This window comes from Betta splendens, chromosome 4 (assembly GCF_900634795.4).
Source record: "Betta splendens chromosome 4, fBetSpl5.4, whole genome shotgun sequence".
NCBI lineage: Eukaryota > Metazoa > Chordata > Actinopteri > Anabantiformes > Osphronemidae > Betta > Betta splendens.
In genome coordinates, this window is record NC_040884.2 from 19,337,893 (window position 1) to 19,364,707 (window position 26,815).

Below are 26,815 nucleotides of genomic sequence, written 5' to 3' on the forward strand. Positions count from 1 at the left end.
AAAAAACACAGACTGAGCTAACACTGAGGCTGGTTGACTTTTAAAACAAACATATTGTTCAATGCCGCTACTTAAGAACTTGAGTTGCACAAAAATAAAACTGCCACGAAACAATTACATACATTTTAATTTATTATAGAAAAATTTAAAATCTTTAATCTCAGTCAAAAAGTACAAATATTTACATTATCATTACAGCTTTAGCGTCTTAGATGTTTGAAGGTGAATTAGTTGTGGTCCCTGTTTAGTATCTTTGGTATTTAGTCACCTTCTCCTTATAGATATACAAATATCAAGGATAGAAACCTAACACTTGAAATGTAATTATGAAACACATATTCAAAGAGGCTGTGATAGGACTGTACATTGATCTTCATGCTCTTCCAAAGTGTAACAACACAAGATGAGTTGTATTACAGGGCTTCAGTCATCATAATCTCTAACTTCTCACCTTCTGCAACAAAGGGCACAGTGAAACCTCTGGTGAAGTAATGCAGCTCTAATTTTCCTGATTCGTGTGCAAGGGCTACACCTGAATAAATGTTTTTTTGTCCAGAATCTCCAAACGTAGCCATGGCTGTTACTCTGAAACCAGAACATATGCATCCTATATTAGCAAATAATTATACTGAATACAATTCATCACATGTCTGTCTGGTGATACCTATCTGCAGCTATCCTCTCAGTGACCACAGGTTCAGTCTCATCCTTCAGTAGGTCCCATATATGAAGGGTAGAAGCTGCATCCAGCACACAGAAGACTGTTGGCCTAGTCTGGGCCCACTGCAGTAACAGAACTGGCTCCGCTGCTGTGCTACTCTTCCACTCTGTCACAGGCTGCTCGTAGCTGACTCCATGCAGTCTGACGCTGCCATCCCCACAGCCCACCTATAAAAGGGTTCAAATATGTCTTGCAATCACTGGATTATATTCACAGTGAGGTAGACCGAGCTTCAAACCACTGCATTCTCACCAAGAACATGTTGTGATTGAAAGGAGAAAACTGGATTGCGGTGATGTCAACAGGCCGCGTTCCAGGGTCCTGAAACCTGTAAAACTTTGGAGGAGCCTTCAAACCATGACTCGTTCCGTGATTCACCAGACCCTATGATAGAAATGACTGAATCTTTACAAACTCCTAACTAACAAACAGTCTTAATATTTTGATGATGCTTACCATATTGGTGCCAATAAAGAAATGATTGGAGTCAGTTGGAAGGAACTTTAAATGAACAGTCTGTAACGGTCCTATTTTTGTTGGATCTCGAGGTGATCCCCTAGGGAAGCAAAAGTGAAACATGATTCTGCATCACTGGGCATACTGTGATTTTCCTATTAAATGTATATTTGACAAACACAACATACCACAGTACATAGCAAACAAGACTATGCAACCACAGCTGTGGTGAGGCAGTGACATTATAGGATATTTTAAGTGAGGCTATTTATCAATCTCACCTATCAACAGTAAGAAGGGAAGAGCTGTGAAGCAGCTTCACTTTGCTCCCGGGCCGGAGTCCTGCAGGGGAGAAAGTAAAAGGTTGATGTTAATTCCACACAAGAAGTGTGCCAGCTATAAAACATGTGATGTACCCAGATCTGTTGGAGAGCCTGCTTCATTGGCTTTTGGGAGATCCACCACCACCTAAAGGACAAAGAATAAAACTCAACTATGCTTGAATATACTGTATAGTATAAGGACTTCTCTGTTAATTTAACGATAAAATATTATATGCTTTGTCTGTGTTGTTTTGCCCAACTAACCCAGAAGTTTAGGACCCCGTTTTCATCCAGGGAAGCCAGCTGGAATGACAATCCTGACAACTCTAATTATAAATCGAGAAAACAAAATGACTTGAATGTGACTAAGGCATGTTTACAATGTGACACACTCTTCAGCCAGTGTGTAACATCATCCAGTAACATTCCTCACCTTCCTCAGATGCTGCTAGTGGGACCTCTGGCCTCAACCCCCCTGCTGCACTAGAGAAAACAACTTCCACAGAGGTCACAGCAGAAAAATGGCCTGAGTCGGCCATTACTGCATCTGTGTTGACAAAGACAAAAGAAATCATTACATTACTGAAGCACAACTCAATAAGTAGGTTTGATAAACAAAGATTGCTGTGTTTTAATGTATCAATGTGTGTATTTATGTTTTAAAACTGAATCCAGTTCTAATGTAAGGCATTACTTGACATGTACCAGTGGAGAAGGTCGGTTCTCTGAAGGTCCACTCATCCTCTCCTATTTTTCTGCGGTAGTGGTTACTGGCATGCTCCCTCAGGTCCCACAGCACCACAGAGCCAACCGAAGTGCCTGCAAACACCAATATGGCCTTTCCAGTGCTGAAACAGCAACACTGGATCTAAGAGAGCAAAGCAGAGCATAATTAAGTGTAATTACAGCATACAGAGTTGCAGAAAAATTAGAAAAACAGGACAAATCACCTCAGACTCATAGACAAGGATCTTCTGAGGTCTGGATGGCTCCCAAATATTCCAGATGCAGATAATAGTGCAGCTGTCAAGATGCACAGCGCTGGGCTGTGTTGTAGGCGCGTGCACCGACATCATGGTGTGCCTTTGGACCTGAGAGAAGTGCACCAGATGGATGTTCCGACCTGTGATGTTTGTAAAAAAAAACCCTCATATTTAATTCTGGCTGAATGTACAGTACAGCATGTGCAGTTATCAGTCTATGTATGGCTAAAAAGGCAAAAAAATAACACTAAGTCTTTTACTGTGTACCGGAAAGAAAAGGCAACTTTGTGTTGAGCTGTAAACTTCCTTCGCTGAAGGACAGCTTTTCTGTTTGAGTCCCCAGCTTCCGCAGGGATCTTCTCTCAGCTTGGTCCTCTTCCAACAAAACAACCATGACCTTGAATGGAAAACAAACAGCATGAGTCAGTAATAATAACACCATTCAAATGATGCAAGAATATAAAAACAGTAATGTTGTCATTTGTACAAAGAGGACCTGTGAAGCTGAGCTGAGAAATGCTGTCAGTCGCTGTGAATCCAAGTTCAGTTCACTTAAGACTTTGTCTCGTGTTTCAGGAGAGAGATTTGGATCTTTTAAAACAACAACACCGTTACTGGAAACTATTCTGCACACATGCACAGCTGTAATAAAGGAGCAAATTTTGTATTTTCTTACCACCACACACTCCACTGCGCTCCGGAGGATGCTGCGTCCACTTTTCACACATCTCTATCTCTTCTGTCTGGATGTCACAGTCTGCGTTATCCTCATTACACTGAACATAAGCCTGCCCAACAAGAAAAATACGCGCCATTTACACTTTATTGGGCAAAATATGTATATGTATGCATATGTATAATAGTCTCTTTTAAAAAGTTAGCATAGTTAATTCTGACCTGCTTAGTGTTTGCACTTCCAAAGTTTCTAATATACATGTCATATTCATTAACCGGGGGCAGATCCAAAAGAGAGAACGTCAAGGAGAAATCCAGATCAATTAGGCGGAGTAGGTCTGTACTACGTTTCCTGATGAAAAGAAGATTTATGGACAATGACGTTACGCTGCGTGCCTGGCAGAAGTGCTCTAAACCATAAACTACTCCTACAGTATTGATTTTCCCAAAGATATCCAGCTACAGTGGAACAATCCATTTTCCATTTAATATCTAGTCGACTTACTTCTGTTTCATGGCAACTTTCTTGCTGACTTCACGCTGTTTTGCTGCCACAAAGTCAATAAACTTCCCACGCTGAGAGCCTGTACTCTGCTCCTTTTCAGGTGCTGTTAAAAGCAGTAAATAACTGAAGTGTTTTGTACAAAACTTCATAATTTGTTTTTACGGGCAGTAATATGTATACTTGAATATGCAATAGATTAATGGTAAATTATTACAGTACCTTTGGACCTTTCAAACCCGTCGTCTTCTTCTCTGATCGTGCTCTGAGTGGACTGTGCTGTCCCAACTCTCTCATTCTCTACCTCCATTGCTCTCTGAATTGCCTCAACCTCTTTTCTCCTTTGTGGTGTGAGTTCTTCACTCTCTTCTACTTGTGAGAGCTCAGTTTCCTTCTCATTCCCACGCTCATTTTCACTCTCATCGATCTCTTCAAAATCCTCTTCATAATCCTTAATTGCAAAAAGGCAAATTCCTTGATATCACACACAGCACATTAGATACTAAATATTAAATATTCGCCCATAAGAATCCTCAATACTCACCAATTTCTTATAAGTAAAATGAATACAGCATGCAAAAGTAACAATAAATAAATAAATAAATGTTAGACAACAAAGCAAAACTGAGTGATTAAATTAGCAGAACACAGAACTTTCAAAATTAAAAAGCCAAATTAGTTTACCTCAAAGTCATCCTCATATTCCTGCTCACCCAGATCTTCCTCAACAGCAACCTTTGTATTTAAAAACAGATGCATTAAGAGCTGAAAATACTAGTTACTCATTGTGTCACTAGTTAGTGCTTTTGTGCATTGAGCAGTACAGGCAGTAGGTGGCTCCCCATTACACTAACTATAGCCACACAGTATAAAATTAAACTCTTTATTTCACGTGTCTGTAAAAAAGATGCCGCATATAGTCAAATGTTTTTGTACTACTAACCTCTGTTTCTACTGCATTAGTCTCATGCATGTACGTTGTTTTCTTTGAGCTGGTCCTGTCCCAGGGATTTATATCTGGCTCCTGCTCCTCCAGTCTTTGCCTTCTCTCTCTTTGTTTTCTCTCAGGGTCTTCTTGCTCTCTGTGTCTTCTTTCTTTGTGTTTGTCCCTCTCTGCTCGTTCTCTGTCGCTACGATGGTGCCTGACCTCTTTCACTGGTCCCTTTGAGTCTCTTTGCTCCCTGGATTCGCTATCATGCTTCTGCTTTTCTTCCTGGAAAATAATCCACATGAAAACATATGCAAAGCATTTTGACTGACTACTCAACAGTATTCTTTAGTTAATTAAAACACAGCTAAAATTATGTAAATGCTTACATGATGTCTTCTCTCTTTGTGTCTCTTTTCTCTTTCCTCTTTATGTCTTCTATGTTCTTCTTTGTATTCTGAAATCAGACAAAATATACTAAAGTCATGGACAATATAATTTGTTAAAAAGGGAAAACATGGTGCACATAGTTTATCTGTACCTCTGTCTCTGTGTCTTTCATGTCTTTCTTTCTCATTTGTCTTCTCTTCTTTCCTGTCTTTGTGTCTGTCTCTTTCTCGGTGTCCATCTCTCTGTTCCCTATCATATTTTTCTGTCCTTTCTATTCCTAATTCCCCACTTTCCTCGTGTTGTCTTCTCTCCGTCCTGTGCTCTCTGTCTCTTTCTTTTCGCCTTTCTTTGTCTCTTTCTTCCCTTCTTTTGTCCCTGTCCCCCTCGCTATATCTCTCTCTATTCCTTACTCTCTCTTTTTCCTCATCTCCTTCTCTTTCCTTGTCTCTCTCCCTACCATGCTTTTCCTCTCTATCCCTCCTGCTGTCTCTAATCTCTCTATAGTCACCACTGTACTTGTTTATATCCACTGTTCTTTCTCTATCTCTTCTCCTCTCCCTGTCTCTTCCATCCTGTTCTTTATCTCCTCTCCTGTCCCGTGAGGCCTCTTTTCTTTTGTCCACATATTTGTCTTTCTTGTCTTCATAGCGTCTGTCCCTAGCACTCTCTTTTTCCTCATGCTTATCTCTCTCTCCTCTGAACTCCTTCTCTAAGTCCCTGCGTCCTCTTTCTTTGGATTCCCCCCCACGGTGTCGCCTCTCATTGACATCTTGCCTCCTAACATAATCATCATGTTCTTCCACCTTAAAAAGAAATAATGCTGTTATTTATATTATTCAGATGCAGTGAATGTAAATTTAGTTCATGAACTCATGTTTGGGGTGTTTATGAAACTTACCCTGATGTATCTTTTTAGGTCAGCAGGTCTCCATGTGTCTTCCTTGGTTATTTTCTAAACAAACGAATATTTTTATGTTAACGGTTATAACAACAACCCCTCCAAACTCCTTTAAATTAACTAGCTAGCTACACAACGGTCTTCAAACATATGGTAACCACCGCAGCAACACGCAATATCGTTTAATAAAAACATTTAGCATCTCCTGAGCATACGATAAAAGCACAACTTTAAACAACTACCTTGGCGCTATGCATGTTCTCATTCCTGTATTTATCTTCGGACTTGTTTTAATAGCTGAAAATAGGCTCATAATGCTGCTGCACTGACGCCGCCATTATGGTAACCCTCCTACTGCGCAAGCGCATTCACTTGAAACTAAGGACATCGCGTCATTTCGGGCCTAACAACAGGCTTATGAATCGATAGAAGAGCAATCGCACAATCAACAGCATATTGTCATGGTAACCGTCATTGACGTTGGGTATAAACGAATATTTTTTAGTAAAGCTCATTATGAACATTGTTGTTTAATCATTATTTAATCATTATTCAAACACATAGTTTTAATTAGGTTCATATTGGTGGATTTTCTAGGTTAAAAAGGGACATTTGAGAAACAGAAATATTGATTTAGCAAACATTATAAAAGTTTACATGCATTAGATCACAACATATACTGTAAATTTACTTTGATATAGGAGAGTAAACAGTATGTCTCAAAAGAGAAAACATTAAAGTTTAATGTTTCAGGCCTTAAAGGGTACAACATATACTTACAGCGGTGCCCAGTGTCCGTCTTTGATTACTTAAGAGTAACTTGATACACATATGGATTCAGAACAACACATCTAAGAAAGGAGACTAAACATGGTCAGTGCTGATTAAAAAATCCCTTTAGAAGTAGCTAACTTGAAATTAACTAACCTGAGAATTCTCTTGTCAGTGACCTTAAACCTGCTGTAATGCAGCGTGACCTACATCTGTGTATCTGCACGCATATCAATAAGTTTTCATCAGACATTTAATAAACATTGTCTCCCACATTGATGAAAACAGTCACAATCAACATGCATATGAAAATACATTCATTATACTTTGCTTACTGCTTATTGAGTAGAAACACAGTATCTACAGTATCAACAGCTTTCCTAAGCAAAGAGTTGTGCATCTTTGCGATTGGTTATGTATGTATTAGTAATAGTACCTGAATTACCTGTGGTTAAACTCAGTAACATTGTCAGTTTTATTCATATGCAAAGTGAACTGTGGTAGAGAGATATGCAAGGCAGGCATATAATTTGTGGTGCACCTGTTTATTCCTTATGCCCTTGGGTATTTTCTGTGCACACACGTGCTATAGGAAAGCACTTTGTATGAAATTACACCTGTACAATACGTGAGTTTCAGTACATTTTTCTATTCTGTGTTGGAAAAAAACCACACCATTCTACAGATTTACTAAAAACAGATAGCATGTGTTTTGAAGGTAAGAGCATGTCTCAGCCTTCGCTGCAAAATGAGAAAACATGTGAAAGATCTAATTAAGAGAAACAAACAAATAGTTTAAGGCAATCAAAATCAACAGCTGCTGAAGTGCTTTAAAATAAGAGAGAAACATTGCAGCATGAAAAAAGCATTTACAATTTGGTCACATTGAATGAGAATCAATATCATTTCCCTCAACAGTAATGAACAGAATACTATAGTAACTATTTGGTAGTGCAGATCACCATACCTACAGATTGTACACATTAGGTCAATAATGGAGACATCTCTTCTGTAACAGTTTGTGCTTCAGTGTTCACAGATTAAATTACATCACTGACACAAATCTCCACACCCAAGAACAAAGCATCATTACACAGTAAATCAACGGTAGCAGGAAAAAATGGTTCGTGTTAAAACCTCATTTTACCAGTGAGAAGCCAAAAGTAGAAGAATAAAACACACAGTAACGTCTGATTAAAAAAATAAATAAATCCATCATCGTTTTCAACATTCAGTAACCTTTTAGTTAATTCTCCTTCTCTCTCATCTAATAAGCAGCTCTGTGAACAGAACAGTCACAGGCACCGTTATTAATGGTTATAAGGCTCCATAAATCAAGAATGTCTGGTTAATCTAAGATTAAACACAGGGTTACATGCACACATTTAGATGAACAAATGATCATCGTGGTGGCTTTGTTTTATTGCCATGCTTGTGTTTCTTAGGTTTTAATAGAGGCAGAAGGAGGAAAAGACAAGGATAATATTGGGCTGCACTTTGTGTAACCAATGCTGCAATTGAAACTTCAAGCCTACCAGTCAGGCACATGGGAATTAGAGGAGAAAACGAAATACAAATTGTATCTGTTTTAAAAGACTCCATGAAAGGATATATTTGTGTACGTATCACTTCTGGAATCATTTTGATTTCATAAAAATAAATAAAATTACAGCAAATAAATAGGATTGGTGCTAATGTTGTTGTGTAAACAGGCAGCTGTTTACTAACCAGTTTCCAATATTAAGTTATGGGGTGATAACAGCAGTGTAGTGTTCTCAGTTTGTTTACGCAGCTAGAAAAGTCCACTGCTGCAGGTCAAGGACGTATGTTGAAACATCTTGGGCAAAGATTTAAGCAACACCTCAATGACTCACCCTTAGTTTGAATGAAACAGTTACAATAAGTTAACATTTTGTCATTTGGGAGTTTTTTTTACGTCACTAAGGAAGTAAAGTCATCATTTCATGGAGGCCTTAATAAACAGAAACATCCTAGAACAAAAGAAAGACATTTATAATCATTAAAATCTGACTTTCTTGTGAGCCGAGATAAAGGCATCACTCACTAGAAACCGACTCCACCTCCACAGCTTTGGACAAACCCAGTCCAGAGTTTTGTTTGGGTCTTGCCCCCAGCTCCCGCACATCCCTGGCTGGGTTTTGGTTCTCATCCACCGGTTTCTTCTCCTTTTCCAACTCTTCTGCGCAGTAGTAACCATCCTCCTCTGCCACCATTTTCTCCACTTTCTCCATCAAGCGTCCTACCTGGGGATGCTCCCCAAATACGCAGTTGTTTATCACAAAGTACCTTTTCTTACACTTTTCCAGCACCCACTGCAGCTCCTTGCCCTCCCTGCGAATGTACCTTTCAATTGAAATCTTCCTCAGCACCTCCGCCCAGGTGAAAACCACAATCGTATGTTTCCACACAGCCTCGCCAAATAGACTCACATGCTCCTCAATGCGAGCACGGTCCACCTCTGTGAACATGCCAACAGGGATGACCAGGAGGAAGGCATGAGGACCTGGAGGGCAAAGAGATGCCCCCCTCACTAGCTCCTGTTTATAAGAAGCTGGTGTGTCCTGGGCGGAGAACCAACCTGGAGTGTCAACCACAGTCACCTGCTGCCCCTGCACCTCGGTCTGCCTCTTTACACAGAACTCGGCTGCTCGCTCCAAGCGAAACTCCTCTCGGCCTAAGATGGTGTTTCCAGTCAGGCTTTTCCCTGGCCACCTCCAACCCAGAACCACTAGACGAATTTCTGGTAGTTTTGGACTTGAAGCTTTACTGGTCTCTTCTGGTGCAGTGGCATTTCCTGCTGTGGACAACAAGTACTACATTATACTATAAATACTATAAAATACTATAATAAATATTATAAATACTGTAATAGTAATGTATTACAGCACTTGGATTTGTTGCAGTAGGATGTCAATAGTTATTATGCTGGGTTTGAGTGTTTATACATAATTCTATCGACATTACATTAAAGTATCCCTTCTCCAGTTAACAGTTAAAACTAGATATAAATAAATATCTATCTTTCAAGTGTCATCCATTAAATATTCAATAAGCACATTGTTACTAAGTAACAATTCATTTCCTGCTTTATTGATAATAGTTTTTTAAAAGTAGAAAAGTAAAAATACGTTCAAATATGCGTGTAAATTGTTATTTCTAGTTTTACGTATTGCTAATTTTACTAAAGTGTGATTAGTTCACCCTACACTGACTTTTAATAACCGCGACTTTAAACAATTATTAAACATGCATTAGGTAGTAATACCAGGTTAATAATGTAAGATTACTTTGTCAAAGACCTTCTGTCATTCCTACGTGTGAAAAAATGTCACTGTCCACTTTGAGTGTTAGCAAAGACAGTTTGCTAACTTAGTGCTAATTTTACCAGCCTCCGAAAGTAGTTACGTGTTTATTTGATAAACAACAGCTTAACATCAACTTTAAAGAAATAAATAGATGATCAGCTCACCATTTGTCTGAAGTGACCTGTCCCCGTCCATTCTCTGGATTATTCCAGATATTTGTCTGTTTCGGGTTTAATTTGTCTTTGGGCGAGTGCTTAACCGGAGGACTTCCTACTACACGGCTACCAAGCTGACTGAAATCTGAAGCGCTTCCGGCTGCATGTCAAACTAAGAGCATGACAAACCGGATGCCCAAATTTTTTAACACAAAGTAAACTTGACTGAAAATAAACTTCTACATATAATAGGAAGAATGTTAGCATGTGTTCATTTTTCACAAATTACACTATAACATTCCAAATACAACACCTTAACTGTCAGCAGATGATAAATATACAAATGCAGAGTCTGAGAGCAGAGTTATTTGCAACGCTATTATGTAGGGTTTTATTTAGAAGTGAAAAGCTACATACTGTATGTACAACAGGGATGAGGGGTCTATGCATATTTACAGCAGTTTGAAAAACAATTTGAATTCTGCTTCATATTAAAGACCAGCCGTCTTCATGTCTTCAGGCCTTTACAGGCAGTATATTCTAAGACAGCGCGAGACAAAACAAAAGCAAACAAACAAAAAATAAACATCTAAAAGTCTGTTGATTCCTTCATTTACACTTTTTAATTTCCTCATAATACCTCTTGCACAGCTGGACTAAATGGTTACAGAGAAAATATGCACTTCACTAAAAAAAAAAAAGACAAAAGAATTATGATTTATACAAAGTGTGTCTCACTTTCAGTGAGTTTAAGCCTGCGTTTAAGCCTGCATTTCCTTAAGTTGCCCATGATGCCAGCATTCGCATATCATCATCATCTTCAACCCTTTTCTTTGTTGCTGTTGAAAAGAAAGAAATCTGTTAATAATTAATTCCATTAAAGTACAAAGCAACATTTGGCACGACTCAGACAGCAGCCTTTTATCGTATCTCCCCACGTGATAGATAAATAATTAATCTTAAAAATGAGTCTTACTGATTGTGTTAGTAGATCATAGATTTCAAAAGTAACAATACACAACTGCTACTAATTTGTAAATGTTATTTTCCTCCTAACATTTTATGTGATTGGGATGTTGTACTTACTTGCACGCTGACCGGGCCTTGCTGAAGGCAGTTTGGCGTTGGGCACGCTGGGTAATCCACCCATCTTCTTCATGCTGTTCTCAAGCTCCTCCTGCTCCAGCTCTTCCAGCTCTGCCAGCAGCTCATCCTTTAAAAACATAGTGGACAAAAATCAGTCTCACAAAAAATGTTAGAAAGAGAGTAAATTCAGTGAAAAATGACTTTGAGGAGTTGAAATGTACGAACCTCGTCAAATGTTTCCCCAAAAGGTCTGGAGATGGCTTCACTGATCTCCTGAGCCACGTCCTGTTGCTCCGTGATGTCATGCATCAGGTCATCTATCTTACCAATGTCCCTAAAAGTTAGTGGCGAGAGAAACACAAGTTTGCACTTTTTCTGGTGAAACGAAAACCTATTTTTATCTTGTCTTCAATAAGAAAAGGAGATGTTCAGTAACTTAAATCAATAAGCAACTATATTGGTAACATTTATCATGGTTAGGGATGCAGCCAAGCCTGACCGCAACTATTAAATACACATCAGTTCAAGCATTTCCAGCTATAATTCAATTATCTTTACATATTTCTATTTTTTATTGCAGCCATAATTTAATCATTTTCCTCACACCCCCAGATCCTTACATGTTCTCATGCACGTGCTTCATGGCTTTAGCTGCATAACCCATGTTCTTCAGAACCTCGGTGTTGGTGTGTGAGTTCTCCAGCGCTTCTCTCTGAAACTCAATGGTGGACAGTGTGCCATCGATCTGGGTGAGCTGCTGCTCCAGTCGCTTCTTCTTCTTCAAGGCCTGCAGTGCAGCTGGCACAGAAATATTGTCCAAGTCACTTCTAAGGATTTGAATAATGTCATATATTTTTGGCTGAGCATTTCCTGTGCGAGGCTTTCACAAACAGAAGAAACAAGGTCCTTCCCATTACACAGTCTATTTGTTTTCAGACTGTGCTGATGGAAAGTATTTAATTAATACCAGTGTGCAAACAGCGTGTGCAGTACAAAATTACTGTTGTGTTTGTGTGTCACCTCCCCTGCTACACCTGCAGGTTTAACAGGAACTAAAGCATGATAGTGTCTTTAAAAACAATCCTCGTATCTGATCCTGTATGAAAATAGATGTTTAACATAGATTTATGTTTTAAGACGCCCTGTTGTATCTGAAATGGTTTGAACCCCCTTCAATAATTAAAAAAATGTGACGATTTGAATAAAACTAAACCACTCAGTCTTTAGTGTACGGTGCAATCAGCCTCGGTTCTCGGCCTGTGGCCCAACAGTCCGAACGCTGTTGGTTGCTGAGAAACAGCAAAAACATACCGCGTTTGTTTTTTGTGCCGTGCTTCTTGGCGAGCGCTAACTCTTGCTCTATCCTCTTCTCCAGATATTCTTGCTTCTTTGTCAACATCTCCTCGGTTTCCCGGAGTCTGTGGATGGCCTCCTGGGGTGAAGGTCCACCCCGCGACCGATGGTGTTTGGACGAGGAACTCGAATCGGAGCTCCCCTTAAACAACTTGGAGATTTTGCTCATTTTGCCGGTTTTCTTTCAAGAAACTACAGTAAACACGAACCTTTACCGTCTGTGTAGCCAGACGTCCAACACGGTGTTTCTACAGGCGGGCGTGTAGCAAGCAGGATTTCCAGTTTGACGGCTTTGTACTTTCTATTCAAAATAGCCGTGAACGCACCTTTGCACCACTCCTTGTCCTATTACCTGAGTGACGTACTGACATCTGACTCCCGATGTCCGTAAACGTCTTCGTTATTTGATTGAGTTTGAAACAATACACACCAAACATATATTTTATATATAAAGTAAAGCTCTTGTTCCTAGTTACCATGCAAAAATATTTTTGTTTAAAAAATTTTCAATTGACATTCGGTTCAAATGTAGTCACGTGGCTTATCGTCCGGGTTCAAGGTTCATGTTGACATCCGCAGACTCACGGCTAGCTACTGCTTAATAATGGCTGAGTTAGACATTGGGAAACATTGTCAAATCGAGTCCTGTAATATAAAAGGTCTGTTTAGCTTCACTGGAATTTCGAATAAACGACCATATTTAAACGTGTCGGGTTTTTTTTTTACTTTTTATTACCTGACTTGTAATTTCAGGGTATTTATTTTGTCAGCTAGCTTACCCATTAGCCTGGGCATTTTTTACGTGTTAGCTAGTCATCAAGCTAACAGCTAACTACGTTTTCCGGATATTAGTGTTCATTTTCTCGTCAAAGATCCTCCCGTAAAAAAGACAACTTTTCATGATATTAAGTTTGGCGTCTACACCAGCCTCTGGTATCTCATTGTATCTCAAGACATCGCCTTGCTACAGTATAAGCAAATGTTATGTGTCGTCTTTTGTTGAGTGGCCGTTTTATAAAAACGTTAAACAAATTGTTTTGTTAATTCTTACAGATTTCCTTCCTTTTGTTTGTGATTCCTGCAGTGGTGTCTTCTGGTAAGTTTTCCTTGCCTCCCAGTGAGCACCATTTACTGTTAGGTAAATGTTTACCACACTCACTACACACTACAGTGCACGATATTTTGGTCATGTTTGTATTGCTCTTAAAGATGAACAGTCAGGCTAGGTAACTAGCAAAAAGTATGGTATTACTTCTGAAGTGTCTAAACTATGACTCCAGAAACTGTCTTTATAAGAGAATAAGTACTGGGAGTGTCAATGTGGTTATTATTCAGTTATACCATTTCATGTAATTTTTTTAATCAAAAGCACACATTCTGTTATCTCTTTCAGTCTTAGCCACAGGAGCAGAGAGGCCCACTCATGTTTAGAGGTAAACTGTACCAAGACATGTGCCTACATGTTCTTCTTTGATAAGGTTATCACAGCAGATTCATGCATAGCCTTACTTACTCTCTTTTGACCTGTTTTCAGGACCCAGTGAAAAGGGAAAGCTCATGTTCGGGCTGCAGCACAAGTTATCCATGCTCATTTGAAGAATGCAAGGGAAAGGAATTGCTGCCAGTGATATGTCCTCATTGTGAAAAACATTTCTGTTTGGCGTAGGTTTACATTTTATCTGTCTTCTTTTTATAGATAGCATAATTTGTGTTGACACTGACACTGTTTATCCTATACCAACATAATTTAACAATTTTAACAATGGCTTGGCCAAACTCAAAACTTATACAATATATCTTACTTTATAGCCACCGTCATCAAGATGATCATAACTGTGAGAGGTTGGAAGTCCCTAAGCCACGAATGGCAGCCACTAAAGAGCTGGTTCAAAAGATTGTGGGTCTGTAACAATTAAGTTTTACCACTGGTAATTGGTATTTCCTGGTATATTGTCTGTCATTCATTTTTAGGCCACATGGGATCACTATTGAACAAAGCTTTCAACTATGGCAAAATGATGCACTGTTTTTGTCTTTGTATAGACTCACCTATTTGTATTTAATTATGTGTTAAATTTCTCTCTTGTGAACATCTAGACTCAAAGGATAGATCCAAAACCAAAGGACGCAGAGGAGCAAAAAACAGTGCAACTGCAGCCAAGGTAGCGTTAATGAAACTGAAGCTACATGCTGTTGGAGATAAGGGACTTCCACAGGTACGCTATAGCTATTATATAGTTTATTTAAAAATACTCTCAAACCCTATATATTATCTACTGTGTAATATTTGTTATTTGGTAGTTGCTGTTATTTGTGGCTGATTGTGTTTTTTTTTCCATTTCTGCATTTCCAGACAGAGAGAACATATTTTCAAGTTTATCTTCCCAAAGAATCTAAAAATTCCAGCCAACCCATGTTCTTCTGTTCCAAATGGACAGTGGGAAAAGTTGTGGATTTTGCAGCTTCTCAAGCTAGCCTCAAGAACAACAACAATGTCTCGACAGCTAAGGTAGGAGAGAACAAGAAAATAATCAAAGTACATTTAAAGTTAAATCTATCTAACACATTCCCTTTGTCCATCCTTTCCTTTTCCATTTTCCGTAGTTTCTTTTTGTGGTAAATGTCAATTGTTAAGCTAAGTGAGTCAACATATTGTTTTTACACATGAAATGTAAGTTCGAGAACCAGCTTCCTGTAAATTGAGGTCTTCACATACAGGAAGTTGGCTGAGTTGTGCAAAATGTTTTGCATCTCAGGTCTTTGAAGTTTGTTTGTATTAATGAAGTCACTGTAAAGTGTTGTATAGGGTATCTTCTTAACACACAATATGACTAATATTAATAATTTTATACTTTAATACTTTTTGTACCATCTTATCTGTATTCACAAAATATTTTACATTTGTAATATTCACATTTTTGGAACATGCATTGCTTGAATAAGTCCCAACAGCGTGTCTCTCATTTCTGCATTTTCAGAAACTGCGGCTGTGCCATCCTGACACAGGTGAAACTATGCCAATGGACGATACCCTACTTGTGTTGATGTCTCACCCAGAAACTCCACTTCACAATGGCGGTAATGTGATCTTGGAATACCTGGACAATGAGTGCACAGGCCTGCAGGATGTTTATGAATATATCACAGAGACAAGATAAAACACTAGTTTGAGAATTACTGTATTCAAGTTGAGTTTCTGTCAATAAAATATTTACAAACCATGCCCTGGACTTGCACATTTAATCCAGTTTTAGCTTTTTACAGTAGTAGAAAGTGAGGTTGTGATATGTGAGTGTAAATATAGTAAATATATTTGAATAAACACAAAGAAAGTAAGAAGCGTTAGATAAAAAAATATTTTCAAAAAGATAATTAAAAAAACAACGCAAGTAAAGTTTCAATTTGTGGCTGTTGTAAAGGTAAAATCAACAAAACAACTCAATATGCAGTTTTGTTTTCCTTATGACAAACCAGTCGAGTCAAACCCCTAGCTCAGGGGTAGGCGGAGCTCTACTAGCCAATCACATGGCTCTTTTCTTTTATGGACAGATCAAAACAGCCAATCACTAAACAGCTTTTGATAAACTGGGTGTGTACGTCTTTCGTATATATATATAAATCCAAAGGGTCTCCGCTAGCACGTACAGTAGGTGCCGTTGTTTTGATGAGAATAGATGTGTTTACGAGGCTAACGACGATTTAAATCAGCACCCTCTAGTTTTAGCAGATTAGTCTCGATAGCTCGTTAGCTGTTAGTGTCTGATCGAGTCGCTTGGAAAAAGGCGACTTGATCTAGCTAATACAAATCGCTTTGTAAAATTAGGTCGAAAGGGATGCCGCTGCAGACAGACTCCGACGGACGCAAACTGTCTTCGGATGTAATTTCATCGCATTTAATCGGAAAGAGCAGCTTTTCTATAAACTTAAAAGGCCTCACGATAAGTCATTCTCGACCGAGTGTTTTTGTAAGACGCTTAAGCTCGAGTGCGAATTAATAGCTGAGCTGCGAAGGGACGATACGAGCGTTAATAGGCACAGGGCTAACCGTTAGCTAACGTTAGCTGGCCGTCAACAAAGCGGGGATCGTTAATCTGCGAAGCAAACAGGGTCAAACCGAGCGTGTCTACGTCCAACGGACTGGTTAATAAACCCATTGTTTTTGTCTGGCCGGAAAATACGACTCGGTAAGTGAATTATGATGTTCTGTCGATATACTTCATCAGGAAGACCATTTATAACTTCAGGATGGGGGAGGGGCGGTGGTTTCCAGAAAGAGGAAATTTAGTTTTTAATCCAAATTTGTCCCTCACGGGGCGCTGTAGCCCCGCCGCCCTAATTAACCCACTGGGCTGGCAAAGGCTAGTTTTTTTAAAAACATGTAATTAAAATTTAATTTAGAAAACATATGGCTTAAAAATAAATTAGCATGAATGATCAAGTGTTTCATCTTCTGCTGATTGTCATTGCAAGTTTAATATTTAGTAGTTTTTTTGTTTTGCAAATTTCACACAAACAAAAACGCTGTTTAGAAAATCAATCATGGGACTGGATGCTTTATGCATAGAGTATTATGTCAGCTTATGATTTGCCCTACAACTAAAGTGACATGATTTTTCATTTGCATGTATCTAGAGATTCTATGCTGGTTGTTTTTCTGCTAATGCATAAAATCCTGTAGTTCCGAAAATAAACGCAGTCGTTCATTTTCTGACGTGTTGTTTTGCAGAACACAATGAAACTCTTGGAGAACTCCAGCTTTGAGGCCCTCAGCTCTCGGCTGTGTGTTGAAACAGGGGAGTCTCGCATCCTTGGCAGGTGAGTGGTCATAACTCCTCAGACTGTGTTACAGTACCACTCTGGAAGTCACATGTAAACATTAAACATACAAAGAATACACAGAACAAAGACAAAACGTTACACTTACAACAGTCCTTACTTACTGAGTCTACAATTCAAAAACCACAAGCAGAAGAAATTAGTTGTAGCCCTACAGGCTAAACAAGGGTTCTGTACAGTAATATCAGTAAAAGCATTGCCTTTAGGTTTTACAGCAATGTACCCGACACACATTCCACTGGCCCAGAGGTGATGGCATGCCTGATCACCTCTCAGGGTGGATGTTTGTACAAGCTCAACAGGAACATCAGCATAACACGACAGCCTTGGACCACATATATGCTTACAAGTGGAAACCAAGTGAAGAAATTGGGCATTGGCTGTAATGAACTTTTAACTTTATGTTTTACTTGCACAGGTAAAGACTAGTCCAGCATTCTGAAACAGTTCAGGAAAATGAGAGGTGTGGCTTGTTTATAGATCACACATAAACGGGTACTAGAGAAAACAAGTATGAGCTTGTTATGCAATGTCACGATAAGACTTTTAGATTAAAAGCCTACTTGTCTGTTGTGAAAGTTAATAACTAACAGACACCTTGTGGAATTGACCCGGCAAATTGTAAAAACATAACGGTATGTTTAGATTATGTAAAGCGGCCATGGTTACAGGGACAGTGTAGTTGCATAAAGGGCAGTAGGTTGTAGATTTATGCAGGCCAGTCAGAGAGTGGGAGGTGAAACCGAGCCTCTGTGTTGTTGTGAACTAGAGTGACGCACATCGTGGTGTCTCTCACACACAAACACACACACAGCACAGTGGAGACTGCTGTGAAGTGTGTTACACCACTCTATGTAGGTGCACATAAACACATTCCGTAATACTATGTAAAAGCTGAGTGCTGATAGTGTTTAGGCAGCTTAGTGGATTAGATAGGCAGCACATCCCAGCTGTGGACCTTCACTGCAAACCATTCTTCCAGTTGGTTTACTCTGCACGTTTGTTTATGTAGTTTTTGGTATTTTTATTATAAATACAGCTTTAAAGTCAAACTCGATAAAGTGTAATACAATAAAGATGCAGGAATATATGAAAGTAGAAATTAGAGCTGTGTGCAGATAATTTGCCACTACTTAAAATTTGATTTGTAGTTCTCTGGTTTCTGCTCTGTCACTGGTTGCCCACAGTGTTTTGGCAACATGTCGTGTGCGTGTGTGCGTGTGACTGTTTGTGACTGTGACTGTGTGTGTGTGTGTGTGTGTGTGTGTGTGTGTGTGTGTGTGTGTGTGTGTGTGTGTGTGTGTGTGTGTGTGTGTGTGTGTGTGTGTGTGTAAAAAATTCAGGGCACTTATTTCCACAACACTATCCTCTGCTACGCAGCTTCTCTATAATTAGTCAGACAGGGACACAGAGGGTCTCCGGAGACAAGCAGTCCAAAGTTGTACAACCTTTGCTCTTACATAACCTCTGCGTGAGCGGATGCATAATAAACAACTTCACCCCGGGCTGCTGCCTGTGTGTATACAGATCTGTCTGACCCAGAGACATAAGAGCATGTAGCAGATTTTAGCAGCAACTTGTTCCAGGTGGAAATACTTGCACCGTTAAACTATGCTATGGCTCATGTTGCAGAGTTTTTTTTTTTGCCCTCGATGATAATGTCAAACTATCTAGCTGTTGTTAGTGCTAAAGGCACTGTAGGTCAAACACAGGAAGTCATTCTGCCTCTAACCCTGATAGACATTTCCCATTTTGTACCTTTTTTTTTCCCTGAAGATTTTTCACTTACGATGCTAAATGTTTTTGACCTGCAGGATCGAAAGCTACTCCTGTAAGATGGCGGGAGATGATAAACACATGTTCAAGCAATTCTGTCAGGAGGGGGAGCCGCATATCCTGGAGGCTCTGTCTCCCCCTCAGTCCACCAGCACCACCAGCCCTTCACAGTGAGTGCTACAGTCCACAGTGCAAATCATGATGAAAAAAAGATTTAGCTAAATACCACTCTTTGGTGTTTTGTCCAGGCTGGGGAAGAGCAGTGAAGATGGAGAGAACCCTCTCAGTGACAAGTGTTGCAGGAAGACATTGTTCTACCTCATCACCACGCTCAATGAGTCCTTCAGACCAGATTATGACTTCAGCGCCGCACGAGCCCACGAGTTCAGCAGAGAACCAAGTGTCAACTGGGTCAGTAAAACGCGACTTGTTAAGATCTGACCCCTGTAAAGTAATACTAGTCTTAAAGTAACTTTGTTTGTCTGCAGGTGGCAAATGCAGTGAACAGCAGCTTGTTTTCAGCTGTGGGAGAGGATTTCAACTCGCTCGGGCCCGAGCTATGGAACGCTATCGACCAAGAGATCAACCTGCAGGGTTGTGACATTTACAGGTAGGAGTGTATGGGCAATGATTGTGTCATAATACATCTTCTAACAAGGAACTGACATTGAAAGCTATTTTGTTTAGTAAAACATCTTGGCTGGATGTCTTTAAATATTTGTCCATAGCTACAACCCTGACCTGGATTCAGACCCTTTTGGTGAAGAGGGGAGTCTCTGGTCCTTCAACTACTTCTTCTACAACAAGAAGCTTAAGAGGATTGTGTTTTTCACATGTCGCTCCATCAGGTCAGCAGATGCATCCACTATCAGTCTTAGCTTAGCTTTAATGCTGGTTGATATTTTCTAAAGATCAGAGGCTTTTGAGCTGATCTCTTGTTGATCCAATGATAAATCTTTTGCTGTGTGCAGTGGCTTCAGTGGCTATGGTCGCGATTGTCTGGACAACGAGCTCGACATGGAGCTGGAGGATGAGGAGGAAATGGATGGCTTCACTGAGGACAGGTAAAAAAAGAATTAAAATCAGTTAAGAATAAAACAACAGCAGACATTCTTTGTTTTGTTGCTGATTTGTTGTGCTGGTCTGCAATGACACTTATTTCCCTTCCTCCTCTCAGGTGCCCCAGAGCTCTGTGCGTTTGAATTGTTCTGATGGAACACAGCCAAAGACAATACCTTTTTTCTTTTTCCTTCCTCATCTACCATTTTTGTCTTCGGAATGTTGCTGCCTCATCCAAAGCCATCTTCACCTTTTAGACTAATGCATGCTTGAAGCCCGAGCTCTACAAACGAAGCTACAAGGTCACTGTAAGCTTCTTCACGTTAGATGGGGGTGGTTTAAAAGTCTGCAGTGACCCAAAACTCCAAGCCCAAACATCACGTAAACAGAAGCTTCTATTCATCTGCCACATTTCCAAAGAGACCACTTCATTGACTTTTACAAATATGGAGGTGTTAACAGGAATAGATGGCCAACAAAGAGAAATGGGCTTTCTAAGAGTGTCTTGTAAATGATGACCCCAGAAAGCATCAGCGACACTGACAGATTGAACTTTATGGAAATTCCAACATGAGGAGAAGCTGAGCTGGAGCCATAGAAATCCACAGACTGAGAGATCGGCTATAACCGATGCTATTCATTTAAACTTGTGTGACAGTGATTACTGTGAGATTGTTTTTGTTTTGCATTTTTAAAACCTAAATACGCATTTAAAACCACATTATTGACTTGTATTTCTGTGAATGCTTGTCTGTAGTTTTTAGACAAGAAGGCACAGTCAGAGCCGCATCTGGCTTCAAAGTTGCAGCTTAGAAAACATATCAGCTTTTACCAGATGCTATTGTTTTTCTACTTTGTTGTTTAGATTCCTTTTCCTTGTCCTATTATCCTGTATTTGTAAATGTTTCTTGTTCTTTTACCTCAGTGTAAAGGCGTCCTTGAGAAGTGAATGTATAGTAGACTATTAAAAAAATTTGAAAAATTTTGTTTTGCAGAAATAAGCTCTTGACATTCTTTAAACATAGGGGTCCTGTCTTTTGATTGCTCTGTGCTTCAATTGGCTCGCTATATTAAAGATGCAAATAAACCTGTTTGAATCAGACTACTCTGGTTGTCAATTACATTCAGGCTCAGTCCATTCAAAACCTTTATTGAAAACAAAACTGAAACATAGTACCTGACCCCACCACTCTGACAGCATATGATCAGTGCCCTTGCTTTGTGAGGGCACTGTGATAAGAGTAGGGTCTGCACAGGTCACCTATTAGCTGTCACTAAGAATAACCTGTCCCGATAACCGAGAGAGAACTTCCAGACTGATGAACAACAGCTGCCTGATTTAGATTTGCCAAAACTCGTGCACCCCTTCTTTTTAACCACTCTGGAAAAAAGGTATACAAGGTTTAAAGACAACACGTGCATAGATCTGTTAGTTCAATGAATCCTTCACAAGGTTTAAAAATGGAAATTGGTTACAAAAAAAAAAACATGGCATGTGACATATGGTCCCTTGGACAGCAGCTTACTTACAGCTGAGGATCAAGTATTACAACTCATTGATAAAACAATGGACTTTAGATCATCTTAATGCTACTGAAACATCAACCGAGACAGTCTGAGTAACAACAGCTCCTTTGTTGTGGCACCTTATTCCTAATGCTTGGTTTTACAATATATATGTGCCGACACGGCTGCATAAAATGAACAATGATGCAGTGGAGCACATAAACTCAGAGCACCAAGAATCCTCTATTAAAACAGGTCTAGATGCGAGTTACAAAACATCACAACATATAAGTAGAGAAGGCATTTAAATAAAAAAGACAAAGCATCAATGACAAGTGTTTGAATTTCAAATACTGATGTTAATGTTAAAACTGAGCCTGAAATAATCTTACAGCCATTTATTGTTTTCATGAATTCAGTAAACAGCTAACTTCATTTCCATCTGTAGCAATAAGGATAGATCACGAAATAATCTACATGCCAACACTTTCAATCCAAACAACCAAAATGAAAAGGCTCAGTTACAAAAAAGGACAGTTAGTGTAAGAACTACCACCAAAAGCGTAGCTTATGCAACTGACTTGTAACATATCCAAGTGGAAAAAATGATAATGTATAAACTCTTCAAAAGCTATGTGCAGAACCACCACCATCAATACTGCTCGTGATCCCTTAAAGTTTGACCTGAACATGAAGAAACTTGCATCCCTGTGATGCTGATGCTCAGACATGATATGATATAATGCAACACGATAAGGTTGTAGTGTAGATGAGCCTTGCCTCTCACGCAGATCCTCTGAATTCATCTTCTTTGTAGTGTATGCAGCTTTTTCACTCCACATTTGATCTGATTGTTTTTCCATCGACTGGAAACAGAATCTGCTGCTTTGTAACAACAAACAAGCAGAGGAGACGTCCTGCACTTGTGTCTCTAGAGATCAAAGTCAATCTTTGTCGTTAAAAAAATAAAAAGATAAAAAGCAACAATTAGCCAGTAATGATAAGCTGCTGTGCAACCGTACAGGTGCTGCAGGTAGTCAGGCCATCGACGGCTGAAGGAGGGGCTATCTGAGTCCGGCTCTGGCTGTCATCCACTCTAGACCTTGACATAAACTGGTAAGGAAAAAACAAGATCTAAGTAAAGACCTTTAAGCATTTTAACATCACCTTATATGCAATTCAATACTTTTGTTAAGTTTGAAAGGCACAACAGTATGAACACAATCTGTGGGTTTAAACATTTCTACAGTTATAAATTCCAACTATGTTAAGTTTAGGACTTTGATACCTTTACAAGCCATTCAGTCTTTATGACGTTTCAAGACTTGGCAATGTGACCAGAAATATTAGAGACCTCTAGTGGTTTGCAGACCACATAGCGGGAGGAGAGCTGAAGTCCAGCTTTGCCATATCGGCAGATATATCCATAAACTACTTCACACAAACAATGTGAAGAGCTTCTGTCAGCGCTGCATCAAAACATCTGTTTTCATGCTTTTATTAATGAATTGTGCATTTCATCTGTTATTACTCATGCTGTTTTGCATGGTAATAATGTTCCGCTACCTTCAGAGGGCGACTTAAAAACATCTGCATCTCTGTTTCGACTATTTGGCAGCTGGGTGGGTTTGGAATTTAAACAGAATTTCACCAGTGTCTAATTCTTGAATGGATTAACATTTTTACTTTTTTACAGCTCTTACCCTTCTCCTGTAAGCGCACAGCAGGACTGTATGTGCCAGGGGTGGTCTTTGATGGAGCTCAGGGTGAGGTATTTGGAGATCTCTGCTGCAGACATACAGTCCTTCATATCCTGCTTGTTGGCAAATATCAACACAGCTGCTTTCCGCAGATCCTAAGAGAAGCGACAAAGAGGGACAAACTGTAACCCTGCTGTCTGCTGCATTGGATCACGGAGTGGAAACATCTAACCTCAGTAGAAAGTCTGTTGCAAAAACTGTGTTGTTATAGATACAATGAGAGACTTAGAACAAGAGTTTACCTCATGAGCCAACATCCTGTATAGCTCCTCCTTGGAGATGGCCAGTCTCTCTCTGTCTGTGCTGTCCACCACCAGGATGATGAACTGCAGATCAGAAGACAAAAAAAATCACACTGAGTTGCTGCTTCTGAAAGAAGTAGAATAGGCAACACAGCGGGTGGGCACTTCCGGGCCAGAGGCCTCACACTGGGTTCTGGGGAGTGCTATGCTAATAACATTGATTTGTATGAGACAGAGTGACCTGAATGACAAAAGACCAAAGATGCGTTAATTTTAAAAGGGATGTGAGAAACACCATTAAAACCAAGGCAAAGACTCTGGAAAGAGGCTCTATATGCATAACACACTGTATCCAACATGACACTGATCACAACCAGGGTGTCACGGGTTACTTTAGTACCTACTTAAGACTTTATATTTTCTAACTCTCTACCAATTTATTTAGTAAACTTTCATCCAACCGGCAAATCATACCTTTGGTAGGCATCTTCACTTCAGTGAATCAATGTAACCCCATAATGAGTTAATCAGTACAATCAGTTTACCATTCAAAGTCATGTATAGAGTTTGTGTTACTTTGTGTGAAAAATATAACTGAAAAGTGTCCGACGGGTGTTAAATTGGGAGGGTTAAATCCATATGGTTGTACAGAATATTCTTTAAAACCTCCCAACATCTGCCTTTGCCTCCTGGTCCTCTTTGCTGCTCAGACAGGCCTCTTTGTGAAACCATGACCTCTGACTTGGGCGGCCCCTGTTGCTGCCAGGGCTATGAACAAACACACCAGCTGCTACACTCCGGCGGACAACAGCTGTGTGACAATACGCACGTTCCTCTCGCCTACTACGCAACAATAGAGCTTATATTTCTCACCTCTGTATTGGAGTAGTAAGTGTTCCAGGAAGACCTGAGAGACTCCTGGCCTCCTATATCCCACATGAGGAAGTGAGTGTTCTTCACTACTATTTCTTCCACATTGCTTCCGATGGTGGGAGACGTGTGGACCACCTCGTTCATCAGACTTTTCAAAACAGGGCACAAACAGTTAGTGTTGATAAGCTTATTTTTACCCCACAAAGAGAGTTTAAGTGAAAAATACTTACAATTGATAGAGTATAGTTGTTTTCCCTGCATTATCTAATCCAACAATGATCACCTTGTGCTCTGCAACACAAACACCAAGTACATCAACAATGTGATTTCCAAGTTCTATATGAAACACATTATCTGAAGAGAACAAAGTGTAAATAAAAACTATACATCACTGCCGGTTATTGTAAAACATGAGACGTCTGGGTTTTCAACCTATACAATATAATGACATTGTATAGCCTGAACTTCCTTCCTCATAACCAACAACAAATTTCCCAAGCTTTGCAGCGACATTTAACTATTCAGAGTTCCAGTTTGGACAGATTGATACGGTTAGACTTTTACCACCATAAAGAGAGAGAAGTGTAAAGGCCACACACACATTTAGAAACGACATGGACCAGATCCCACTTTAGTGGTGTGATTCAGTCGGTCATCTGAGAGGAAGGAAGTCTGGTCAGAGGGTTCCTAGTATGACACTAAAGGTAAACCTTGTTGCACGTCTACTGCCCCCGCTATGATCCTCATACCACAACTAAACTGACTGCAAGGCACATTTAAGGTGTGATAATCTAATTATGCTGAGTTAATTGGGTTTATTACTACCAGTCTGTGCTCAGTGACTTCAGTCAGTCACTCACTAATCTCATAGTGTGGAGTAGAAATGGTGTTTTAGGGAATGGGTCTGTCTCCCAGACAAGGAAGCAACACCCTCCAAAATCATTAGAACAGAGTGATGTAGCTGTTACCACCAGGTAATAGTATACTTTTGGTCTCTGACCCAGAACACTAAGCTATCCTTTACATAGATGGATTGCTTAATAGGTGCACATACCTTATATAAGTTAAAGGTATCTATATAATCTGGGTGTGTCAGCTATTTGTTTTGTATTTTATTATGGGATATGAAAATTTCACCTTATTTGCTCACAACCACATGTTTAATTTATCATATAACAATATTCACATGACGTTAACCGTGTATATGCCAAAGGCCTTCGATTCGATAGTGTTTATGCGATTATTAACCTCACAGCATTAACAACAGTGGATATGAAGACTGGTGAACTAAGCAACAGACAAGATGTAATGCCATGTGTGCTACAAAGTAACGTAAAGCCGACCGACAACTTGTTGGTGAATTAAGGTAAGCACGTTGCTTGAAAACAGATAAACAGATTAGGTCAGGGGCTGGTGAAGCATCGGGAAGCTGTGGTTTAAATGGATCACTCGGTGCGCGACCTAAACAAAGACAGCTCAGATTTACGGACACAAACATACTTGGAGAGAAAGCTCAGCGTGTTAACGAGCCCTGACGCTCACTTTGGGCTAGCGGACTAGAAGTTTGCGTTATTCTCGGTTGGGTCGCTAACGGGGACTCAGTGAACCGTAACAATTTGACCGTTACCCACCTTGGTTGCAGAAGAAGCTCCACAGTTTGGCGAAGATGAGGCCCATTGTTCAGGGTAACGCCGACGTTCGTCCGGAGCAGAGCGTCCAGCAGCACCGAGCTTCCCCACTCTCCGTCCACACCGTTACCGTGGCTGTCCGCGGCTAGCTAACATTAGCTGCTTGAGCGCTGGTCCGCAAAACACTTAACCGACCTTTTTAATGCAGACTCCATGCGCTCCGGTAAAGGGCTAAAATTAAACTAACGCAAGGGTAAAAACGTTAAGCGTCAACATAGATGCTAAAACGCATTAGTCAGTATCTAAAACGGTACCGTTAAAGCCTTTCTTGAATCGTAACAGGGTAGATGAGCAGCTCCGTGTTGGCCGCTCGGCTTCTACTGCCCGTTAACTGCTGGCTGGCAGTGCTCCGGTGGAAAAATGAACCACGACTATTCCATGTTCTTCCGGTTGCGTCATGACGTCACGTCGCGTTTGAATTGTTTTTAAAACGACGCATCTAAAATAAACAAATACAGCGGGATATCATTAAATATTAAGCGCTTAACTTGATGCAGGTAATGTAATT

General features: G+C 39.8%; 6 protein-coding genes across 10 annotated transcripts; 2 read left to right on the forward strand and 4 right to left on the reverse strand.

Annotated features, from left to right (window-relative positions):
* Positions 1–114: 114 nt before the first annotated feature.
* Positions 115–6,275, reverse strand: dync2i1 (dynein 2 intermediate chain 1). Its single transcript, XM_029145727.3, has 22 exons — positions 6,119–6,275; positions 5,877–5,930; positions 5,130–5,781; positions 4,978–5,045; positions 4,604–4,873; positions 4,345–4,395; positions 3,883–4,111; positions 3,664–3,766; positions 3,381–3,510; positions 3,160–3,271; positions 2,980–3,074; positions 2,751–2,880; positions 2,451–2,623; positions 2,206–2,368; positions 1,934–2,047; positions 1,765–1,826; positions 1,594–1,645; positions 1,459–1,519; positions 1,178–1,277; positions 974–1,105; positions 665–888; positions 115–585 (listed from the first exon to the last, which is right to left on the reverse strand). Exons 1-22 carry the CDS (start codon positions 6,131–6,133, stop codon positions 414–416), a joined length of 3,162 nt encoding a protein of 1,053 aa, XP_029001560.1. The 5' UTR covers positions 6,134–6,275; the 3' UTR covers positions 115–413.
* Positions 6,276–6,591: 316 nt separating this feature from the next.
* LOC114852976 (GTPase IMAP family member 9) lies at positions 6,592–10,288 on the reverse strand. 2 transcript variants are annotated; one of them, XM_029145730.3, is made up of 2 exons: positions 10,138–10,288; positions 6,592–9,465 (listed from the first exon to the last, which is right to left on the reverse strand). In XM_029145730.3, exons 1-2 carry the CDS (start codon positions 10,166–10,168, stop codon positions 8,705–8,707), a joined length of 792 nt encoding a protein of 263 aa, XP_029001563.1. In that variant the 5' UTR covers positions 10,169–10,288; the 3' UTR covers positions 6,592–8,704. The 2 variants fall into 2 exon arrangements, with proteins under 2 accessions (XP_029001563.1, XP_029001564.1); XM_029145731.3 differs by having other exon boundaries at positions 6,592–9,462; positions 10,138–10,278.
* Positions 10,289–10,491: 203 nt separating this feature from the next.
* On the reverse strand, positions 10,492–12,920 carry chmp4c (charged multivesicular body protein 4C). Its single transcript, XM_029145734.3, has 5 exons — positions 12,526–12,920; positions 11,835–12,012; positions 11,440–11,548; positions 11,215–11,341; positions 10,492–10,967 (listed from the first exon to the last, which is right to left on the reverse strand). Exons 1-5 carry the CDS (start codon positions 12,734–12,736, stop codon positions 10,906–10,908), a joined length of 687 nt encoding a protein of 228 aa, XP_029001567.1. The 5' UTR covers positions 12,737–12,920; the 3' UTR covers positions 10,492–10,905.
* Positions 12,921–13,075: 155 nt separating this feature from the next.
* On the forward strand, positions 13,076–15,790 carry zfand1 (zinc finger, AN1-type domain 1). 3 transcript variants are annotated; one of them, XM_029145729.3, is made up of 8 exons: positions 13,076–13,226; positions 13,621–13,663; positions 13,961–14,000; positions 14,102–14,229; positions 14,377–14,468; positions 14,665–14,783; positions 14,921–15,076; positions 15,546–15,790. In XM_029145729.3, exons 1-8 carry the CDS (start codon positions 13,172–13,174, stop codon positions 15,723–15,725), a joined length of 813 nt encoding a protein of 270 aa, XP_029001562.1. In that variant the 5' UTR covers positions 13,076–13,171; the 3' UTR covers positions 15,726–15,790. The 3 variants fall into 3 exon arrangements, with proteins under 3 accessions (XP_029001562.1, XP_040926128.1, XP_040926129.1); XM_041070194.2 differs by lacking the exon at positions 13,076–13,226 and adding an exon at positions 13,291–13,536; XM_041070195.2 differs by lacking the exon at positions 13,076–13,226 and adding an exon at positions 13,292–13,500.
* Positions 15,791–16,196: 406 nt separating this feature from the next.
* Positions 16,197–21,340, forward strand: maf1b (MAF1 homolog, negative regulator of RNA polymerase III b). The gene is made up of 8 exons (XM_029145733.3): positions 16,197–16,751; positions 17,294–17,382; positions 19,218–19,349; positions 19,428–19,590; positions 19,668–19,789; positions 19,908–20,027; positions 20,151–20,243; positions 20,357–21,340. The coding sequence occupies exons 2-8, from the start codon at positions 17,300–17,302 to the stop codon at positions 20,379–20,381; spliced, it is 738 nt and encodes a 245-aa protein (XP_029001566.1). The 5' UTR covers positions 16,197–16,751; positions 17,294–17,299; the 3' UTR covers positions 20,382–21,340.
* Positions 21,341–21,372: 32 nt separating this feature from the next.
* arl8 (ADP-ribosylation factor-like 8) lies at positions 21,373–26,686 on the reverse strand. Of its 2 annotated transcripts, XM_041070198.2 has the most exons (7): positions 26,251–26,686; positions 24,850–24,910; positions 24,620–24,767; positions 23,747–23,830; positions 23,448–23,599; positions 22,767–22,857; positions 21,373–22,675 (listed from the first exon to the last, which is right to left on the reverse strand). In XM_041070198.2, exons 1-6 carry the CDS (start codon positions 26,294–26,296, stop codon positions 22,809–22,811), a joined length of 540 nt encoding a protein of 179 aa, XP_040926132.1. In that variant the 5' UTR covers positions 26,297–26,686; the 3' UTR covers positions 21,373–22,675; positions 22,767–22,808. The 2 variants fall into 2 exon arrangements, with proteins under 2 accessions (XP_040926132.1, XP_055364075.1); XM_055508100.1 differs by having other exon boundaries at positions 21,373–22,857; positions 26,251–26,685.
* Positions 26,687–26,815: the final 129 nt, after the last annotated feature.

Excerpts from the sequence above, each read along its gene's own strand:
- chmp4c (XM_029145734.3), bottom strand. The coding sequence starts at position 12,736 with ATGAGCAAAATCTCCAAGTTGTTTAAGGGGAGCTCCGATTCGAGTTCC. Across the intron at positions 11,342-11,439 it reads TTGGGGAAACATTTGACGAG|GATGAGCTGCTGGCAGAGCT; the intron begins GTTCGTACATTT and ends ATGTTTTTAAAG. Across the intron at positions 10,968-11,214 it reads AAGGCCCGGTCAGCGTGCAA|CAACAAAGAAAAGGGTTGAA; the intron begins GTAAGTACAACA and ends TCTTTTCAACAG.
- maf1b (XM_029145733.3), top strand. The coding sequence starts at position 17,300 with ATGAAACTCTTGGAGAACTCCAGCTTTGAGGCCCTCAGCTCTCGGCTG. Across the intron at positions 17,383-19,217 it reads GAGTCTCGCATCCTTGGCAG|GATCGAAAGCTACTCCTGTA; the intron begins GTGAGTGGTCAT and ends TTTGACCTGCAG. Across the intron at positions 20,028-20,150 it reads TTCACATGTCGCTCCATCAG|TGGCTTCAGTGGCTATGGTC; the intron begins GTCAGCAGATGC and ends TGCTGTGTGCAG.
- LOC114852976 (XM_029145730.3), bottom strand. The coding sequence starts at position 10,168 with ATGGACGGGGACAGGTCACTTCAGACAAATG. Across the intron at positions 9,466-10,137 it reads CAGGTCACTTCAGACAAATG|CAGGAAATGCCACTGCACCA; the intron begins GTGAGCTGATCA and ends TGTTGTCCACAG.
- zfand1 (XM_041070194.2), top strand. The coding sequence starts at position 13,467 with ATGATATTAAGTTTGGCGTCTACACCAGCCTCTGGTATCTCATTGTAT. Across the intron at positions 14,001-14,101 it reads AGGCCCACTCATGTTTAGAG|GACCCAGTGAAAAGGGAAAG; the intron begins GTAAACTGTACC and ends ACCTGTTTTCAG. Across the intron at positions 15,077-15,545 it reads ACAATGTCTCGACAGCTAAG|AAACTGCGGCTGTGCCATCC; the intron begins GTAGGAGAGAAC and ends CTGCATTTTCAG.
- dync2i1 (XM_029145727.3), bottom strand. Across the intron at positions 2,881-2,979 it reads TTCTCAGCTCAGCTTCACAG|GTCATGGTTGTTTTGTTGGA; the intron begins GTCCTCTTTGTA and ends TTTCCATTCAAG. Across the intron at positions 1,827-1,933 it reads ACTAGCAGCATCTGAGGAAG|AGTTGTCAGGATTGTCATTC; the intron begins GTGAGGAATGTT and ends ATTTATAATTAG.
- arl8 (XM_041070198.2), bottom strand. The coding sequence starts at position 26,296 with ATGGGCCTCATCTTCGCCAAACTGTGGAGCTTCTTCTGCAACCAAG. Across the intron at positions 23,831-24,619 it reads CTTACTACTCCAATACAGAG|TTCATCATCCTGGTGGTGGA; the intron begins GTGAGAAATATA and ends TCTGATCTGCAG. Across the intron at positions 22,858-23,447 it reads TGTGCGCTTACAGGAGAAGG|TTTATGTCAAGGTCTAGAGT; the intron begins GTAAGAGCTGTA and ends TTTCCTTACCAG.